Source organism: Branchiostoma floridae, chromosome 14 (genome assembly GCF_000003815.2).
Source record: "Branchiostoma floridae strain S238N-H82 chromosome 14, Bfl_VNyyK, whole genome shotgun sequence".
Classification (NCBI taxonomy): Eukaryota; Metazoa; Chordata; class Leptocardii; order Amphioxiformes; family Branchiostomatidae; genus Branchiostoma; species Branchiostoma floridae.
Window position 1 is genome coordinate 5,987,682 of NC_049992.1, and position 19,975 is coordinate 6,007,656.

A 19,975-nucleotide genomic window follows, 5' to 3' on the forward strand; every position below is an offset into this window, starting at 1 on the left:
GCCGTCGCAAGGTAGGTCTGGAGAAAAATGTTGAAATTTGAACCCTCTGAAACAGGATTTTCTGCACTTTGAGGGATAAACTTTGCTGGTAGACTATGCTAAATGTAATGACATTTCTGTCAGGGGAAAAGATTTTTGATGGCGACGAGCGCCAGAGCGTCGTGGGCGCCGGAGGTGCAAGCCGTCGCCAGGCACGTCCAGAGAAAAATTGAAATCTTGACCACCTGAAACTTCATTTCCTGCGTTTTAGGGGCACATTTTGCTTGTATTTTTAAGGCCCCGTTTTTAAAGGCATTTTTTTTTCAATGGCCCTCCCCCCGGCTCAAGACATGTTTCGATGGCCGTTCCCCCATGCCAAAAATATGATTGTTGAATGTGAGATTGCTAACTATAAAAATCAGTGTTCTTTCGTTTATTATATTTGTTCAGCCCTAAAAGTCAGTGTTGATTTGTTGGTTATTTTTGCACAGAAATGGCTCTAAAATGCACCAGAGAGCCTCTTTATTTTAAAAAGTTCTCGGGGGAGGCCCCCCAAACCCCCCCAACGAGAGGGGGGAAACCCCCCTCTCGTGCTCTCCCCCCCGCGCAGCTACGCTGCGCATTCGTGGCCTTCGGCCACGACCTGAGGTGCGACAGCATATGCGCCCCCCCTTTGCAAAATCCTGGATCCGCCCCTGGTTCTTGCAGTTCATGAAAGGAAGTTTACACAATATCTACTGTAATTTTGATGGCTTAAAACCATGTAGAATCCTTTGCTCTCCTACGTATATTGCCAACAGTTGATTGACGTATTATGCTATGGGCCATGAAGCTAGGCCTCTAAACCTGCGTCATTACAACAACGAGAAAGGTCAAGTTCATTCACAAGCAGTATGTCTTGGCAGGGATTCATGAGAGCAAAGTTTTCTTTCTAGTGCCTTTGTGCTAGCAGTCGTCAAATCTTTGATGGGGTATTTCGGCAGACTACGCTGAATTGTGCCAACTTTGTGTCACACATCGAATTTGCAACTCTTTTGCATATCAAGCTCAGGAAAAGAACATATGACCAGATCAAAACGAACTAGATTATTGTCCCTTAAAATATGTACCTACTTCGCATTTTTTTTGCATGAAGAAAAGTTTGAATGAACGTTTTTGGTCTATTTCCATTGTCTTTTTGTGATTATATGCTGAAAATATGTATTTTTGAAAATCGAAGGCGGTGGATATGAGATGTAGGAGCCCAACTGGTATCTTAGATATGCGTTATTTTGACGTCATTAATGTTGTTATTGGCAACACAAGTCGTAACCAACATTATCACTCTGTTATCTGCACTTGCTGTTACATTATTGTAGCATAACTTCTGGGAACCCCTTTTTTCACGGTTCCAGCCAATATAGTCAAATTGATGACGTCACAATTACGTTATATTACATCAAGAGTTATAAGAGTTAGAAGGGGCGGGCCTCAAAAGCACCCCCCCCCGCACACACACACACAAACACACACCACCCGGTCTTAACAGGTGGAGAAAATGCTTGCAGTGGTTTAAATTCTTGTCAGTCAGTCGGAAACCACACAGCCAGTCTGGTCCTACAGACGGACATAGCAGTCATTTTTGACGGTGCGGTGCTTTCGTAATCATCAACTATCATTGATCTAACTGTATCTAACGTTACCCTTTGGAAACGAAGTACAATACAGTGTACATTACCATAGTGTTTGGCAGTCAAACCTGTCCCATCATTAGACATGACACTACTCTGGGATGACCCGTAATCATTGACGTGTCACAATGCACAGTACGTTTTAACGTATACAATATACGGACAAACCACTGACAAACTGGGTGACACATCATAAAGTATATGAATAGCTTTTTTTTTTTAAATATCTAACTTAGATTTCTAATTTCATGCGCCATATTGCGAATGATTGGTGATATTTGTCAGTTTGGTCAGCTACACGTGCTTCGCAACATGTACGGGGTACTTTCGGTAGTGTAATAACGCTACATACATGAACATGTAGCACTGGTCAAATTTGGCCCCAAAATTCTATCTGGGGTTTTAGAATCTAAACCGTGTTCGATCTGACATAATTAAACAGAACAGGCGTTCTATCAGGGTTCACCTGCGGTCATTCACAAGGTCACCTGCGGTCATCCGCAGGTTTCCAGTTTCCACTGTAAACACGTGGGAAACTCCAAGGTTATTTTCCCTGGTGACATACGTCAGAATCTAAACAAACATTTTCACAAATATGAACTATAATCTGTCCAGCATAGCTTTGCTTCCGTTTAGTTTGGAACATGTGTCGTGTAACGAAGCTACTGACGTCATTATTGGTGACCTTGTATGTTACAACACCTGTTCACGGCGGTATCAATAATCGGCATGACATACGGCCAAACATGGTATTCAAATAACTTGTAAAACACGTTTAAAGCAACTCTTTCAGGGCTTACATTATTTACAACAAAAATCCAGATTTGTGTTTTAGTGTTTCTTTTGATATAGAGCCAATTTTGAATTAAGGGTCTTTGTGGGTGAAAAAGAAAATATATTGTCTGTAAATCTAAAAAGCTTGAAATAACATCAACTTTCATAATTCCACCGGGTGCCATAATACCAACGAATGAGAAAAATACATTAATTTACCGTTACCGTTGGGCCAATTCAACATTAGTAAATATGCGATTCAGATATCCAGGTAACGCTATTCGAGACAATCTAGAGAAAGCCTCAATAGCAACGTATTTTGTGTGGCGGTATTATGGCACCAGATAGAATTATGAGAGTTGATGTGAGAAGTTTAAAGATCCCCAAGATAGAGAGTCATTACAGTCATTACGTATGTAATATGAAATATGTGAATTTTCAGTCGAATTTAGGACCAGTTTGAATATGGAATGTGTTTTTTTTGCCACAGAACACTCTTTCTAAGCTAAACTTTCTAACTAAATCAACTAGGCATATTTTAGAAAACGGAAAACTGTGTAGCACACGTACACGGTAAGATTTGAGGCATACACACGGCGGATTTTTATCTAACTTGGGCGAGATATGAGCGAGAGGTTACTTTCCTAACTATCATGATCTTTTGGGAGATGTACCAGTTACCGTTAGTTTCCCTGGGGACCACGCGAGAGCTAGTTGCAGTAGAACGTTGCCCATAGCAACCGTCCACCATGTTTAGATTTTATGTTGCTATTAATCATCCCATACAAGATATGTATAGAATCCTCTGAAAATCACTGATCACCAAAATGAATTGAAATGACCATTGCTAATTGCCGCCGTAATGATGAGATATTGTTTAAACGGTTTGTCGATTGTATTGATAGCATGCGCACAACTGAAGACGATTTAAGATCAAATATGATGATATTTGATTTTTGAGTAGGTCGACTTGGAAAGACAGAATTATGAAGCCAACCTCACTTTATTGTTTTCCGTGGCACTATATCAGGGCTCTTTCTCTTATATCTTCTGTAATGGACATGCTATGTTTGGTGTTTTTTTAGTGACAATTTCAAGTTAGATTAAAAAAAACGGTGTTGATTTCGGACATCCAGTCAATGCTTTTTACATGTACAATATATGAAAAATAATGACAATATGACACCGATAACTAGTTTTAACAGTTTCATACAAAGAATTGAATCGAAGAACAGACTTGAAATTCGGTAAAGGTAGCTCCATAGCCTTTTTTGAGGCCAGAAGGGCAGTAGGTTGTTAACTGTCGGCATTGGAAGGTGGAGCCCAACCCTTTCCATCCATTGCTTTTTAACAACCCTTACCGAAGTCATGTACCCGTTTGGCTAAGGGCACAATATCAGCAGCATGGCAGGATTCGAATTCAGGGCTTCTGGTTTGTGTGAAAGGTTACTTTCGATATTCAGCTAAATTTGATAAAAGACATCAAGAAAGTAGATCACTGTGATTAAATCTTTTACATCTGGGAGAAGTGTGGAAGGCCCTTTCCTAAGGGCACAAGATCAGTAGCATGGCAGGATTCGAGCTCAGGGCTTCTGGTTTGTTTAAAGAGTTACTTTCGATATTCAGCTAAATTTGATAAAAGACATCAAGAAAGTAGATCACTGTGATTAAATCTTTTACATCTGGGAGAAGTGTGGAAGGCCCTTTCCTAAGGGCACAAGATCAGTAGCATGGCAGGATTCGAGCTCAGGGCTTCTGGTTTGTTTAAAGAGTTACTTTCGATATTCAGCTAAATTTGATAAAAGACATCAAGAAAGTAGATCACTGTGATTAAATCTTTTACATCTGGGAGAAGTGTGGAAGGCCCTTTCCTAAGGGCACAAGATCAGTAGCATGGCAGGATTCGAACTCAGGGCTTCTGGTTTGTTTAAAGAGTTACTTTCGATATTCAGCTAAATTTGATAAAAGACATCAAGGAAGTAGATCACTGTGGTTAAATCTTTTACATCTGGGAGAAGTGAGGAAGGCCCTTTCCTAAGGGCACAAGATCAGTAGCATGGCAGGATTCGAACTCAGGGCTTCTGGTTTGTTTAAAGAGTTACTTTCGATATTCAGCTAAATTTGATAAAAGACATCAAGGAAGTAGATCACTGTGGTTAAATCTTTTACATCTGGGAGAAGTGAGGAAGGCCCTTTCCTAAGGGCACAAGATCAGTAGCATGGCAGGATTCGAACTCAGGGCTTCTGGTTTGTTTGAAGAGTTACTTTCGATATTCAGCTAAATTTGATAAAAGACATCAAGGAAGTAGGTCATCACTGTTGTTAAAAGCAAATTTAAACACGTATTTAGTGATGATTGGTCTTTAATGATACTACAGGGTGTTTTCCTACAGCTTTGAGGATATAAGGAGGCACACAAGAAAGCTGATTGCCGACCACGCAATGACGTCTGCTGGAAAATGTCAAAGTCTTGATGTACGTCACCAGACCAGACCGTAATGGCAGAACCAATCTTAGCTCACGTGTTTTCTGTTCTTTCAGTACGTTTGGAAAAAAAAAACACGTGAAAACGAGTGTTCATCCTTGCCCCTTGGATCCAAGGATTGTGTTTGTTCTAGTTCTTGCTTTCTATTTCCTTTTGATTTTGTATCAGGGGGGGGGGGGTATACGCCAGTCTTTTGTTTATACTGTACGTTATCATAAAGAGCAAGGGAGCCAAGCGTATGTCGTGGCACATGTGATGTCTCAATTCAGCCCTATTTTGTACGTCTACATTGAAAAGCAATAAAAAAAACACCAATGCGAGTTTTGGCACGACGCAGTTTTCAGCTTGGCATGACGCAATTTTTAGCTCTGGCACGATTTCAAGCATGCAAACAAACGCTTTTGTATCTTATCGTCTAGACTTGAGAATGTTCTCAAAGCATTTTGCTCACTGTAAATCAACCTGTGTTAGCTTCATAAGAAAACATTTAAGTCTGACAAGTCGAAAGACTTTTGATAAGTTTCGTTCATTAATTAATTACAAGAAAACCAAAAATATTGCAGTTGATGGTAAACAAAAGACATTGCAATGGCCGACTGTACAGCACACTCTGCTAAGCACTTAGCACAATAAAAATAATATCATATTTATTTCTTAAGAATATATCATATTTAGCTATATAGCTTATTTTATACCCTCCATTGTCATCGTATATGGAGAATCCTATTAAATAGATATCATATAGGTAGTTGAACACACACCACAACCAGTGGACTAGCTTCCTGCTGTAGTGCTTGCCCAAATAAAAAGAAACGGAAATGGACACCATCATATACGCCGTAGGGTAGGGATGGGGGGCTAGATTTTTAACGCAGGAACTTCCTCCTTCATTTACCCCCGGATGAACGCCATTTCCTCCGGCCCATAAATGGCTTAACCCTAAGTAGTACGGCCTATATCACATCGCACATTTCCTGTGTATCATATGGACCAAAATCTCCAGGATATAATTTTAAAGCTTTTAACCCAAGGCAGGGATTTGTACGCGTGATCCCAACGTTCGCTATTCATTGGAAACTCCTATGTTTAAGCTTTCGAGGATTTCAAGCCGGATTTCCAAGTCGCTGTGACCCTGTGTGTAATTCAATATAGGGAGATTATCTAGAATCGAGCAGATTAGAGGTCGTTGTCGGTTATACTGGCGTTCAAAGTGGTACTGGTAGCGGGGATGACTACCCTGCATAGTCTAATTTTCAAAACGTGACAAAAATATCTCATTATATATTAAAGTTATCGTCTTGTTTTGATGACGGCATAATAAAACGTCATTTCCTTAAAACGTAGGGGTAAATTTGATAAAAAAAGGTGAAACATTTATGTGAAAAATATTTCATCACAAAACTTATTGTTTGGTGACGTTATCAAACGTCATTTCCTTAAAACATTAGAGAAAGAATTAGATTAGAAAGATGAAACATGTAAATGTGACAAAATATCTCATTATGAAACTTATCGTCCTCCTGTCTTAATGACGTTATAATCAAACATCCTTTCCGTAAAACATTAGAGTAAATTAGAATAAAAAGATGAAACATTTTTGGTATTTCGAATGACGTCAGGACTAAATGTCTCTTTTACATGACGCGAGAGAAATCAAATTAGACTAATGTGAAACTTTAATTCAATTTCATGTTTTGTTCTCTTTTAACCCTCAAGATGTATACACGTCATACCTACGACGACGTCAAAAGAACTCGGGCTGGTTAAAGATTAAAAGCTCACTTCAAACTTGCAGGCGAATCCTTACATCACTAATGTTTGGGACAGTTTTCTCTTATCCTGATAAAATCTCAGCAGATGTATGGCAGTTACGTTTGATAGCATTTTTATTTCAGTGGGATGTCATTTTAGTTTTAATTCAGTCGCAACACTGCGATATCTTATATCTTGTACTGTTCGTATCTAACAGATTTTGATTTTGAAATAAGAGAGTTGTTGTAGATAACGTTACATTCTTTTACTCTAGATGGAAAATACAGTCGACGTTTATTCTATAACTTCCAATCCCAACCAAGACTAAGGCTCAGCTTTATCTACTACACAAATCATTGCCGTTGATGCATAGAACCTTACTGGTTGGTTGCCAGCCCTTGTCAATGCACATTCTCTCACTTTTGTTTCACACCGCTCCATGGTTAAGCACTTCTACTTTGTATAGGAGACTTCGCCATAGGAATCTGTCTTGTTGGCATCTTTTGTGTGTGGGGGTGTTTTCTGGTTGTAACTGGGTTTTTGACTGTAACGCTTTATAACGTCATTTAAAAGCTGGAAGGTAATTCCAGCTTTTAAATGACGTTATAAAGCACTCAATATTCTTTTACTTTTAAGACGTCGAGTCGGTAGAACTTTGGCTTGTTGATAATTGAAATACAACATGAGGAAACAGTCAAAGAACTTTAGGACTACATGTACCTACCCACTTTCTCCCCTTCACTACTAAGGGTGGGTAGCGTTGGTGCAGTGTACCGGTATAAAACTTTTTTCTTGCTGCACCGGTCCAGAGAACAGTTGACCGCATGTTGGACCGATTAAAAAACGAACAGATGACAGATCCAAGAAAATAAGAAGAGTGAAGTAAAGGGGAGTTGATAGTCATTTTACCAGCTTCTACAGTTAAAACTGGTTCGAGTCGGTTTGTGTTGTTTACACGAAGATAGGATTTAAAAACGTCAATGGACGTCAGTTAGTTCACTTCACCAAACAGAATCCTTAAACGAAATGGACCATTGTTAAATGTATCGTGCATTCACAAGTTTTCACAGATAATAAGGCCCACAATTAATAAGGTCCGGAACTGTACCTGATCCTCTGATCCTCTAGTTCATCTTCCGTTAAACTCTTAAACTGATGCGAGCGGACAAAGAAAAAAAAGTTGTTCAAAAATGTTGCCTTCAATCTGAAATCTTAGGAGTCAGGAAGGCACAACAAATTCCTAAACAAATTTGTGTTTTTTTTCTTCATTTGGCTATTTCTTTAGCCTAGGAATTGATGTTGGCATTCTGTAACATTAGTATCCGTTTTTCGATATGTTATTGTTTTCTTTTTATTGCAGAAAGTTCCTTTTTCATTTACCCCCATTTTCCGATATGGTATTGTTTTTTTTCTCCGGCATTCTCATTTTACAGCTGCTTTGTACGATTTAGAGGATATGGTTCATTGGTTTTTATTTGGAAACGGACGAAAATTTTGCCCACGTTTAAGTCATCCATATAATCAAATCAACGTGCACGTGACCTTACCACCTGTGGGCGCGCCATAATAACCAAATTAGGCCCCCTTGTTCTTGTTCGAACCGCCCCCTTCAGGAACCATTCTGTTAGCACGATTACGTCATGGTTCCGATTTACGTAGGTCTGTCTCACATATAAAAGGACGACGTAAGCGTCGTACGGATTCAGACTTCAGCGCAGCGCTACCGCCAGTAGAGAACCGACCTCCAGAAGAGAGATGAAGAATCTACACGCCTTTTTGTTCCTCTCCGTCCTGACGTTGGTGGTGGTCTGGACGTCGGCTGAGATTCTACCCTACCAGCAGAGCGTAGACGACATGGACAGAGCACAGGTAGGCCCACGTTTTACCCATGCGATATTTCAGTCGTCGAGAAGTTGTTTCTACGTTTGTTAACATTTACGAACAGTGGCTGAATGTTATGTGGCGTCCAAGGACCGAAAACGATCACCGGAGCCACTTCTAGAGTTTCCTGCTCGATGTTATGACCTAGAATAAGGTGCTTACACGGCTTTCCTTGCTCACTCTATGGTGTAAACCTGACTTTGCTTGGGTAGGTAAAAGTAAAGGGTTGATCTGCGCCTGCCAATACCGTGCTCTAGACACAGTGTATTACGTTCCACTGCCCCTGTTGCCTTGAAAAAAATGCTTTGGAACTGCATTATCTTTTACATCATTTAAGAACGACGCCTACTGACAGCACAAGTATTTTGTCCTTGGTAAGTTAAGAAAGATAAATTAAACGTTAAGATGTCCCTGTCGGGTACCCTGCCGAAACGTTGAAAGGTACGGGTGGGTACCTAAACAAAAAATTCAGGTACAGGTACGGTCCAGGTTTAAAGGACGAGGTTCAGGTCCGGACCTGAAGCTAGACCTAATTGTCTGTGAAAATTTGTAAATGGACAATATTTAAAATTAGTCCATTTCGCTACAAAGGTGTCTGCTTGCTATAGTATCTGACTTCTTTTGGCGTTTTAAAATCACATGTTCATGTAAATACACCAAATGCCTCTGTTACCTCAGACCAAATTTGACTGTTAAAACTTGGTAAAAATGACTATCTACTATCCTCTACTTTGCTCTTGCTATTTTCTTGGACCGGTAAGCCCCAAAACACGTGAACGCCAGCCGGTATTATCTGTTCATTTTCAAATCGGTCCAAAATCCGGTGCACTGATTTTTTTTCAGGTCCGTTTTTTTTTCCAGACCCGTCCAACAAGAAAAAAAGGTTATGGACCGGTAAAGCCTACGGGTACCCACCCCTATTTCCAGGTATTCGATACGTTCTTGGAAAATAACTTTACAACAACGATGTTTGATGTTATTGTCTTTCATATGGACGGAATTCTGAGAAAATTATGCTGGGGTTAGTGCAGTGAAGAGACAACTCAATGATACACGCTTGGCTTCCTCGCTCTCTATGATAACGTTCAGTTTTAACAAAAGACTGGCGGTCTTTGAAGTATTCAATATTCCTGACGATTTCAAAAGTTGACATCGGTGTGTCATCTCAGCCAACTCGCTTTAAATGTTTTGCGTCTGATAAAAGAGAAAATTGCTGCGTCTACCAATAACAAGCTGGTTGATCAGAGAGTCGAAAAGCTGGGAACCGTCTTTCGCTCAACAAGGGGTAAAAAGGATCACAAAAGAAATATGCAGTTTCTTACGTAGCATCCGTACCCCACGCTTTTTCCATTCGGTTAATTCGTCCAGTGAGCATTTGAGCTTATTTTAATCGTAATTTTTCTGACTTAGGGAAAAGAGATGTGTTTAGCTTTATTTAAGCAATCCAAAATTTTGAAGCGAACTTCGGGTCTTGTGACGTGGTCACTAATGATAAAAAGAAAAGAATTATAAAAAAAGAGACTGAAATGGCAAATCTGACGATGTCTGTTTGAGCATATGTCAATGGTACATTAGGTGAATACCATTTAGTCACTGCATATTCCAAAACACCACAGGGCGCAAACGGCCAGAATCATAAGAAATATTCGTTGTTTGAAATCTATAATGGCGAATTCAGGCCTGAAGGACCCGACGACTTCAAAGACATAAAAAAATGAATTAATGTTTCCTTGCATTTTTGAATGTGATGAAACATTTTCTCCTCAGAATTTGAAATTTGCTTGATTTGCAGGAGTCATATACTACAAAACCCCTGACTCTGAGTGTCACAAAATGAGTGGAATTGCCTGCTTTCAAAACCATTTCAATTATCAAGCACTTATTTACACGAGGGCAAACACAACGTAAAAATGCTACGGAGAGCTTGACAGCACTTCCGCCCTGTGTCAAGCCAAATTTCTGCCCCTGCTAAATATTTGCTCCGGCGCTGCTTGGAGGTTCCCATTATACCCCAAGGGGAGAGAAGTGCGTCCCTTTCGTTGGGAGTAGCAACTTTCAAGCAGAGGTCTGAGCCAATTTGGGGAGAATGGGTCACGAAACGGTGTCTTAGACCCTAACCCCAACCCCAATCCCAACCCCAACCCTAGCCCTTACCCTAACCTTATGTACATTACTCTTACCCTAGCCCAACCCTATCAATGAATGAATGAATGAAAGACCTTTATTGTACATTCATGCCTCGACGGGCTAGGTACAGTAGCCCAATTACTAACCCTAACTCCATGCACGCACACTAGCCAAGGTGTGTGTGTGTGTGTGTGTGTGGGGGGGGGGGGGGGGGGGTAGTGTATGGCTGAGCAGAAATGTGGCTCCCCACAGTGTAGATTGACGTACGTAACAATGAAAGTTTGATGCCTACATCATACATTGCAAAATCACATTAAAATTCATATCACAGTCCTTAAGTATGATTGTGCGTTCTGTTGCACGATGCCCCGTTCTCTTTATCATCCGAATTGTTTCTGATACACAGCCTTTTAAGTGAGGAGATTGCGGAGCGGTGTGATACCAGACAACAAACATAAATCTAAACAAAACACGTCACTGATATTACCAAACTGCATCTAAGGTTTTGAACAAATCAGATAGAATGTCGTAATTTTGCAGTGCTTTTCTAGTCCACTTAAAACAGTATTGTAAAGAATAATCGTTTATAGTTATTAATTACTGTATTGATATGTGATTATTTTGCATAACTCCACCGTAGACAGGTAAGTAATATATAATGGAAAAGAGAATCGTCAGAAGATTCTATTTGACACAATAAGCTCTCTCTCTCTCTCTCTCTCTGTCACTGTCTCTCTCTCTCTCTCTCCCATCACTCTGTCTCTGTTCCATCTCTCTATTTTACGAAAATAGAAAAATGTTATTTCAATCCCAGACGCACAATACGACTGTCGTATTTCTAACGATATCACAGGCATAACCATGGAATATGCTTCGAATACATAATCATATTTGTCGGAGGATATTTCATAAGGGATCTTTACCACCCTCTGTTACTTGCCTGTAGCATATGGTATAGGTATACACCGTGTATCCGGTCTTGTCTACCATCCTGCCTACTGCAGCTGCATGTCTATATTTGCCTATGTACCACTGGTGTTATACTTTTAGGGCCATACTGATGTGATTATGTGGTTTACATCCTATAATCAAAGCCTATGTATATGGCTTCTTCGCTACGTTGGGACGACTTAAGATACTGCACCACATCGCCACATCTTAAGCTTCTTGGAGACACCAAATATCAAAAACATATTGTCGACGTATTGCTAAGTGATGCTTTGCATGGTGCTTTAATAGGACCTCCTTGGTTGTGCAACGAAACACATACTCCCCTTTCGTTCTTTGGGAAAATATCCAGGTGCTACACTTTCATCATTAATTGCCCATTTATTCCTTCAAATACGCATTGTGATTGTGAGAAATAAGAGAAAAGCTAACTCTGTATGTAGTAATCATAAATACTGGGAATGTGCAAATATGCATAGTGCCCTATACAGTATGTTTACCGTGCAAACACTACAGGTTCCGCGAGTCGGTTAGGGTTGCGGAAATACAAATTTACGACCCAAATTGTTGGCTGACAGCTCGTGTCAAAACATTTGATTTTGTCATTAGCTACTGGTAGCTTGCGTCACATCCCTCATTGGTAATGTGTTAACGATTAGTCTTCGATAATAATTGTGTACATTATCTTCGTTCAAATCCGACCCACCATCTGTTTGCCCTGTCCTCATACTATCCAGCCACTACAGTGACAAGTTAGAGATAATATACCAATCCAATATATTTACATATGAAGACATCACGGTACCCCAACATACAATTTCCGACCAAGAATATATATCTTTTTATTCATCTGTAAGATACTTTTTCTCCGAGTCCCGCAAAGCTCAGCTCAAAGGAGTGGCGTATTCGGTATGTATAGTGAATAGTGCCCAGTGGCGCATAGGGCGGCAAGCTTCTTTTTATTATAGCCAGCAAGCGGTTATTAAAGATAATAACTAGAATTATTATATAATATTTCAAACGATCAGCTGAAAATTATCTTATAATTTTACAATTATCAAGTTTGATATTGATTGCTGTTGGTGCTGCCTCAGAGTCCCCTTGCCAATGTGCCGTTGATGTTTTTCGGATCCAATGTAGAACGGGGTGGTTAGCCGGCCGGTGTCACGTGCACACAAAGTAATTGATGCCTGCCAAATCATTGTCGGACACTGTTTATGGGTTTAAAGTATACCTGAAGAAAAAAGTACGTCACACCCGTGGGCTTGATAATTTATGAGTATGAGCGGTTTGGGAAAGTACTGAATAACACTTTATATAACCCAGCTCTAATCCTAACTCAATCCTAACCCCAACCCTAACATCACGAAGGCACAATGCCTCGTCTGGCATTATTTGACAAGGTATTTATTTTGCACGACACCGGACGAAAAACTGGATACCAATCTTAAGTGCCATGCTTATGGCAGACGGCATAGACGTCAATATTATATAACATTCCGGTCGCATTGTTACGTAAAACTGAGGTCCTTAGAAGGATCAAAATCTTAGCTGCCCAAATTCCAGTCATTTGCTTCTAACATAACGATACGAGTCTTGGGGATCTCTAATCCACAACAGTGACCCTTTTTAAGGTTAGCACGGCAACCTGATACATCCCGGTAAAACAAAGACGGAGAGCCTTTTTCTTAACCTCCTAGGTGAAAGTCGTCAGAACCTATAATTCGGGTTTATTGAAGCTTGCGTCAGTTCAGAATCGATATTCGTAAGCTAAAGAAGGTAACACGTCAGTACGTACCTCAAGGACACAGGTGCGAGTGGCACTGACGTCATTCTCAAGCAAAGTTAAATTGTTATTTCAAACAGAAAATGATAAATTTCGTTTGTTCAACTCCAGTCTTAATCTTGGAATGGGAAATCCATCGCTTCTGTGAAGTCATGCAGATAGAACACGTGACTAGGAGTACAGAAAAAGTTCAGGTACAAGTACGGTTCAGGTCCAGAGAATCAGGTCCAGGTCCGGACCTGAAGCTGGACCTAATTATTTGCGAATACCTGATCTATGAATGGGCGATACTTAAAACAATGGTCCATTTCGCTACAAAGAATTCTGTTTGGTACATTTGCGTTCGAACGTTCTAAGGTTCTATCTTTATGTAAACAACACTCTGTTTTAAGTTTGGCCGTAGAAGCTCGGTAAAATGACTATCAACTCTCCTCTACTTCGCTCCTGTTCTTTTCTTTGAACAGTAAGCTCCCAACCATGTGAATGCCTGCCAGTATAATCTGTTTATTTTCGAATCGGTCCAAGATCCGGCCTGCTGATTTTTTTCTGGACCGGTCCAACAAGAAAAAAAAGGGGTGTTGTAGGGCCCTGATGCAAATAGCATCTTTTCCCCTCAAGTCAAGGATATGAGACCGTTGCAATACACTGTCAAAATGTGTTTCAAAATTAGAGCCTACGTGATGAAATATGTGTCTATTACTCCATGAATCTCCAGTATATAATATCATCAAATGTTTTCCTTGGAGATTCACGTTATGGTATCGACATAGCATTCTGCTTTCATCATCCAGTCTGGTCAGCTTGGTCGCGGTCTTGTAATAAGAATGCAAGTTTTAAAAACACCTTGCACAGAAATGATAAGATTCTTCTCAATCCTTTCCTATAGGAATTGCATGGGCATTACATGTAGTTGTAGACTTTGAAAGTGGGGTGCTGCCCTGCAAAAAGGTCGAACTGGGGTCTCCAAGTTACCGGTTAATTGGAACCAGTTGAGCTACAGGTACATCCACTGATGAGTCAGAATTATTATACCGAAATGTTCTACAAAGATGTTTCTCAGAGAAACTGTAAGTTTTTACCCGCATGCAAAAAGCCTTTCAGACCCAACCTTCTGTAATAGTATATGATGAGGTCAACTTGAACATGACCCCGCCCTTCTGACACACATGTCTTAACGTAACGATATGAATTCCATCCCATCTGACCGAAAACGTATCAGAAACATATCATTACCAAACGAATCGGTAGGAGGTTACTGATGCCACAGAGAGATCCCCGGAGAGATGACCCGGATGACTAAACTTTGACCTAAGTCTTTGTTACCTGCTCCGAGACAGAATGGCACGCCCCCAAGAATGAGAACCACGTTGTTACGTCATTTCATTCGCAAGACCCCGTTCAGTGATCCTTGTTTCTTGGTTGAAACCTGCAATATAACCATGAGATTAATTGTACCAGGTCAATTCCATACTGTAAAAAAAGGTCAAAAGATCAGATGCTCCAGCATTAGCCAGTAATCAAGGACGTGGGTTTGAATGAAATGTCAGAGTTGCTCAAACAATTTTCCGTATGACTAATCATGACATCCTGATGGTTATCGGGTATCAATCTTACATGTGGTTTCCAGACACCTGACTGGAGGTACTTTATACTGTTGGGCATAAAGCACGAAGGACGAGAAAGTCAGCCAACCACAGTTTTAAGAGGTTTTGCTGGACTAGGCCTAAGAAACTTATGTTACTTCTTGCCAATCATAAGAGCTTTATACCACCTAGAATCAGTGTCCATTACATGTCCAGAAGATAGAAGCTAGCTAGAAAAGGAATCAAGCGGCCAAAACCTAAGTATTTCTTTGATAGGACAAGACTTAACCACACGTCAAATTTGATTCAACACATCAAATATTTCTGATTATTGATACAAACAAATGGCTTACCGGAAAACAACGTCCTTGACAAAGATGAAAATAACCAGAAGACACTTTTGTCTCAGGTGCGCTTTTTGAAAGTTCGAACGTGTTAATCTTACCAGCAAAGGTTAGAGCACCATTTTCAGAACCACTCGCCTACGGTTTAATCCTGTGAACGCCACCCACATTCAAAATGGCGCCCATAAGTAATCTTTTGATGATGCCTGGGTGATAAAAAGGTCATCAAAAAGGCTACAAGAGTCTATCACCAGGTTCATGATTCCATCGCATGCCATATGGCTCGGATTAAGAAACATAAAAGGTTAATCTTGTGGGATGAGGCTGCATTCTAGTTCCGGTCCAGAACATTCCAAATTTATATTGGTACTGAGAAGTAAGCATACAACGTGTGCACTCCTGTACCCGGTGTCAAGCAAAAATTTTTCCCCAGCCAAATATTTGCCACGGTAATACTTGTAGGTTTCGAAATAACCTTGTGGGAAAAACGTGCGTCACACTCGTGATTCGTGCTTTCAAACAAACGTCTGAGTGGATGTTGAAAGGAGGGGTCACACTGTGGGAGCTACCTATTAAATCTAAATTTATCCCTGAACTTAGTTTGAACTGGCCCAAACGTTAACCTCATCTTCACGCATGCGCACTTTCTCACGCAGCAAACGTTTAGCGGAGTAGAAACTTAGTACGACCTTAACGTATGCTTAAAAGTGTGCTTAAGTTAAACATTTGATTTCTTTCTATTTTCTCCCAGTCCGAATAGAGTTAGTGGTCCTTCTGATGTTTTGCATATTTATGTTAATGAACTGGAATTAACTAAACGTGTATAAATTAACATTCACGATTACATTTGCTTGTATCGCATACCCGGTAAACTGCCTTGAGGTTTAACACGCCAGGTCTGTATTGAAGAGTACAAGCTGTATATCCAGACAGATTTAATTGATCCCCTTACATCGGTAAGATTCACTACTAAATTTGGTAAATGAAGTGGGATCATTTACGTGCTCGAGGTGTGACTCTTCTCAAATACAGGGCGTCAATTTAACGTCCTATGCGAGGGACGGTCCTTAACCGAAGCTAGGTAATCATTTACACCTGAGTAAAGCGAGGAAAGTCGTGTCAAGTGCCTTTCCCAAGGGCATAATAGTCCAGGAGATACCTGAAAAAAATGTCGTTTCGAAGCACACCTAGTACATAATTAGTTCACTTTCACACAATAGCTTGATGTCTCCCCGTCATTTTCAAGTATGTTGTTCTGTGGTCCAAGTGGGACATCATGGTTCTAGGACTCTCTATGCAAATTTATGCAAATTAGCCGAATATACCAAAAATTAAAAATAAAGCAGCATAACTTGAATACTACTTGTGCAAATAACATCAAACTTGTTGAAAGTAAGGTAGGTGATATATCAACGGATCGGAACCTCTGGGTTACGGACCAAACACCCTACCGTTGCGCCACATAGCACCACATTAAACAAACAATGCACATACAATGATCACTAGAAAAGAAATTGAAAAAGACATTTTGCTGAACAAAACATTTCAAACATAGGTCATTTCAGCCATTCGGTTGTTGAAGGGTTATATCGGATTTGGTACTGTCAGGAATAGAAGGCGCAGAAGGAGATGAAATATTGACACTTCACATTGCTAGAGCTTGTCTGCACCTGCGTTGCCACGAGTTCCTAATGTGTCAAAAACAGTCTACAGCTGAAGGTGACATCGTCAACCCACGGATGACGTCAATGAGCTTAAGACACACTGGCTGTTTTGAACACGTTGTCTTGTAATAGAAACTAGCACGTAAACACGTCACTCATCTGTCTGGGGGTTCTTATTTTTAATACAAGATCTACCTGGACATACATTTGTTGATGCACAGAACTTGTGAGGGTATCGCCATGTATGGTGAATATTACAACCAGCATGGGTGTTTATTGTGTCTTAAATTAGACTGTAGCAAAATGCGACGGAAGGCACGTCAGTTACACCCCAGTGCAGGGAGTAGTCTAAGTTAAGGGCACAATCCGCCGTAGGTGTTTTTGTCGGTACGTTTTTTTCTTGGATGCCACGTCCGCCACGTATTTCTGAAAGCGTTTAGGTTGTACAGGGTGGGCGCGTCGCCCGTACTGGCACCTACGAGGGGACGAATCCGCTGCCCGATGGCACACAAAGTTTTGCCTGCACGTAAAGTTCTACGGCGTGTCTGCGTGCTCCAAAATCCGTTCCCAGATTCTCTACGAGTTCGTACGGAGGCGGTACTTACCACTTACGGATCCCAAAAGATTGCCCACGTTTGGTCACGTACATGTAGACAGCACGTATTTGCAAGTACGGCTGGATGTGTCCTTAGCTTTAGTAGCTGGGTTATATCGAAGTTTGTCCTCGAGATACAGATCTAACGAATCCTCAACTAGCTTTGCAATTCAAATTTGAGTTGTTTCTTTAGAGGTAAGTCCATACTGGTTTGATTATATGGATGGCATCCTTATGATATGATTCTAGCGCGCGAGCGTGTTCGAAGAAAATTTAGTAGTAGCATTGTTAAGAGTCTAAGACCTACTAAGAAAATGTGTTTCTTTTTTTCTTCCTTACCTAGTAAAACCTATTGACCCAATTAAAGCCTTTTTGAGGGTGGACAGTGGAGTGTCGTAGTGTCCAGTTAGGATTTTTATTAAAGTAAAAAAAAGCAAAGAATTATGAGTGCTCTCATGCATTTCAGTTTTCCTTTGTTAAATCAAGGATTAAACTGTGTTGTATCACTAAAGTTTTGGGCAAAGTAAAAAGAAAATCAGTTAAAAGAAGATAATTCTTACGTAATAACCCAGACTTTTCCAGGACTGAAACAGATTTTTTTCCTCCTAGGCCCAATCATAATACAGGTTGAGAAGGACTATTATGCTAAATGTATTTTGACTTCTTGGTGTTTCCATGCAGCTAGACGATGAGATCTCCCCGCCGTACGAAGATCTCGCCGACGCGAAGGAGGCCGCCGCCTACTGGATCCTGCGCAAGGCCCTCCTGGAGAACCCTCCTGGAAAACCCGCGCATGCGCGGAACGTCATGGACACTGACGAGGAAAGTCGCGAGTCACTGAGGACGACCGTCGTGCAACGCCTGGCTAAAAGGTGGAAAGGTAGGGCTGCGTCATCGATATGTCCTGTTTAATCCTTTATGACGTCAGCGTACAGTTAGAGCGTCCGCATGGCATTCTGGGACAGTTTGAAGAAAGAAAAATGGCTGACCAAAGGGTAACAGCTGTGTTTTTTTCATGACCGTCTTAAGCCAAAACAGGGCATGGCAACGATCGAAACATTTTTCTCCAAAAGCATAAAAGTAGTGTGTTTTTAAGGCATAAACAGGGATCGAAAAATTTTTCTCCAAAAGCATAAAAGTAGTGTTTTCATAAGTCATAAAACGTATTGTCGTTCATGATAAGTCATGAAAAGAGAAGACGTTCATGGTTCATGGTCCATTCTGATTCCAGCTATAGTATGGTAGCTATGGGGCCATGACCCTGTTAATAATAAGGAGAGGTTTATCAGTTAGTCAAAAATATACAGAACAGATACCCGTTTCAACTAATGCTGAAATATTTGTTTACCTTTTTTTACAGTAAAATGTAATAACGCCTACTGGAAGTTCTGCAAGGGTTGATTCGTTCCCGGCATCCTCTTTGTCGTCCCGGTGACGTCAGACAAGGAGCCAATAGCAGCACAGACCAGAGGGGCCATAGCAGCAACACGTGATCGTCACATGATCAGCGCGTGATCGCGGATACATTTTGCATATTTTGAAGAAGAAAAAAATGAATAGAAATTCTTTCATTGAAATGACGGAGTGAATTTAAGTACAGCCTGTTCAAAGTACAACAATTAGCTCAACAAACAATCAACTGTATCATATTCTATCACGAGGGCGAAAGTAAAACACGCATTTCTTTTAGATACTTACGTGAAAAACATTATCTATCCACAGGGTATTACGGACCTATACATTATAGTATTATATATTAGACGAGAAGATGTGAAAATCTTCAACTTGTGCATATCTTTTAGGTTATTGGCCTTTGCTAAGCGGTTATTTTTGCACTGCATGCTTTAAGTAGAGGAAGTTTCATGTTACAAAATACGGAATAAAGAAGGCTACAGTGAGCACTGACCAAACGCTTGTGTATCTAGTCATTCTTACTTGTTAACGTCCACAATTAAAGCCACAAGCCACACCAAGAGACACACCGTCAATTTCAGCCTCGAACGCAACCCTTCTCAGAACTTCGCCTTTTATTACCTTCATGAAAAATGGAGGTTATGTTTTTGACGGAGGTTATGAGTTCGTGTTTGTGTCACTCCGTTTGACTCGGCTCAGAAGTACAATTTGGTAAGGTCCCGTACAACTTATTATTATCACAGAAAAGCAAAATATACATTATGTACAAATACAAACAAATCCTTTGCCATCTTTTCGTCAGAGTATGTTCTTGATATTCATAAATTGTTGCAGGAGTATGAAAAATCTAATGTTGTACATGTAAATGACCTGGGGGTTTCGTACATATCACACAGCGCCCCACAACGAGGGTTCACCGCATCTGCAATGTTTTACACAACGTTATGGGGCAATTGTTAGTTGTTGGCTAGCTC

At 40.5% G+C, this 19,975-nt stretch overlaps 1 protein-coding gene across 1 annotated transcript; it reads left to right on the forward strand.

Moving 5' to 3' along the window:
• Window positions 1-8,347: 8,347 nt before the first annotated feature.
• Window positions 8,348-19,498, forward strand: LOC118430626. The gene is made up of 3 exons (XM_035841605.1): window positions 8,348-8,529; window positions 18,270-18,468; window positions 18,949-19,498. The coding sequence occupies exons 1-3, from the start codon at window positions 8,416-8,418 to the stop codon at window positions 18,987-18,989; spliced, it is 354 nt and encodes a 117-aa protein (XP_035697498.1). The 5' UTR covers window positions 8,348-8,415; the 3' UTR covers window positions 18,990-19,498.
• The last annotated feature ends 477 nt before the right edge of the window (window positions 19,499-19,975 follow it).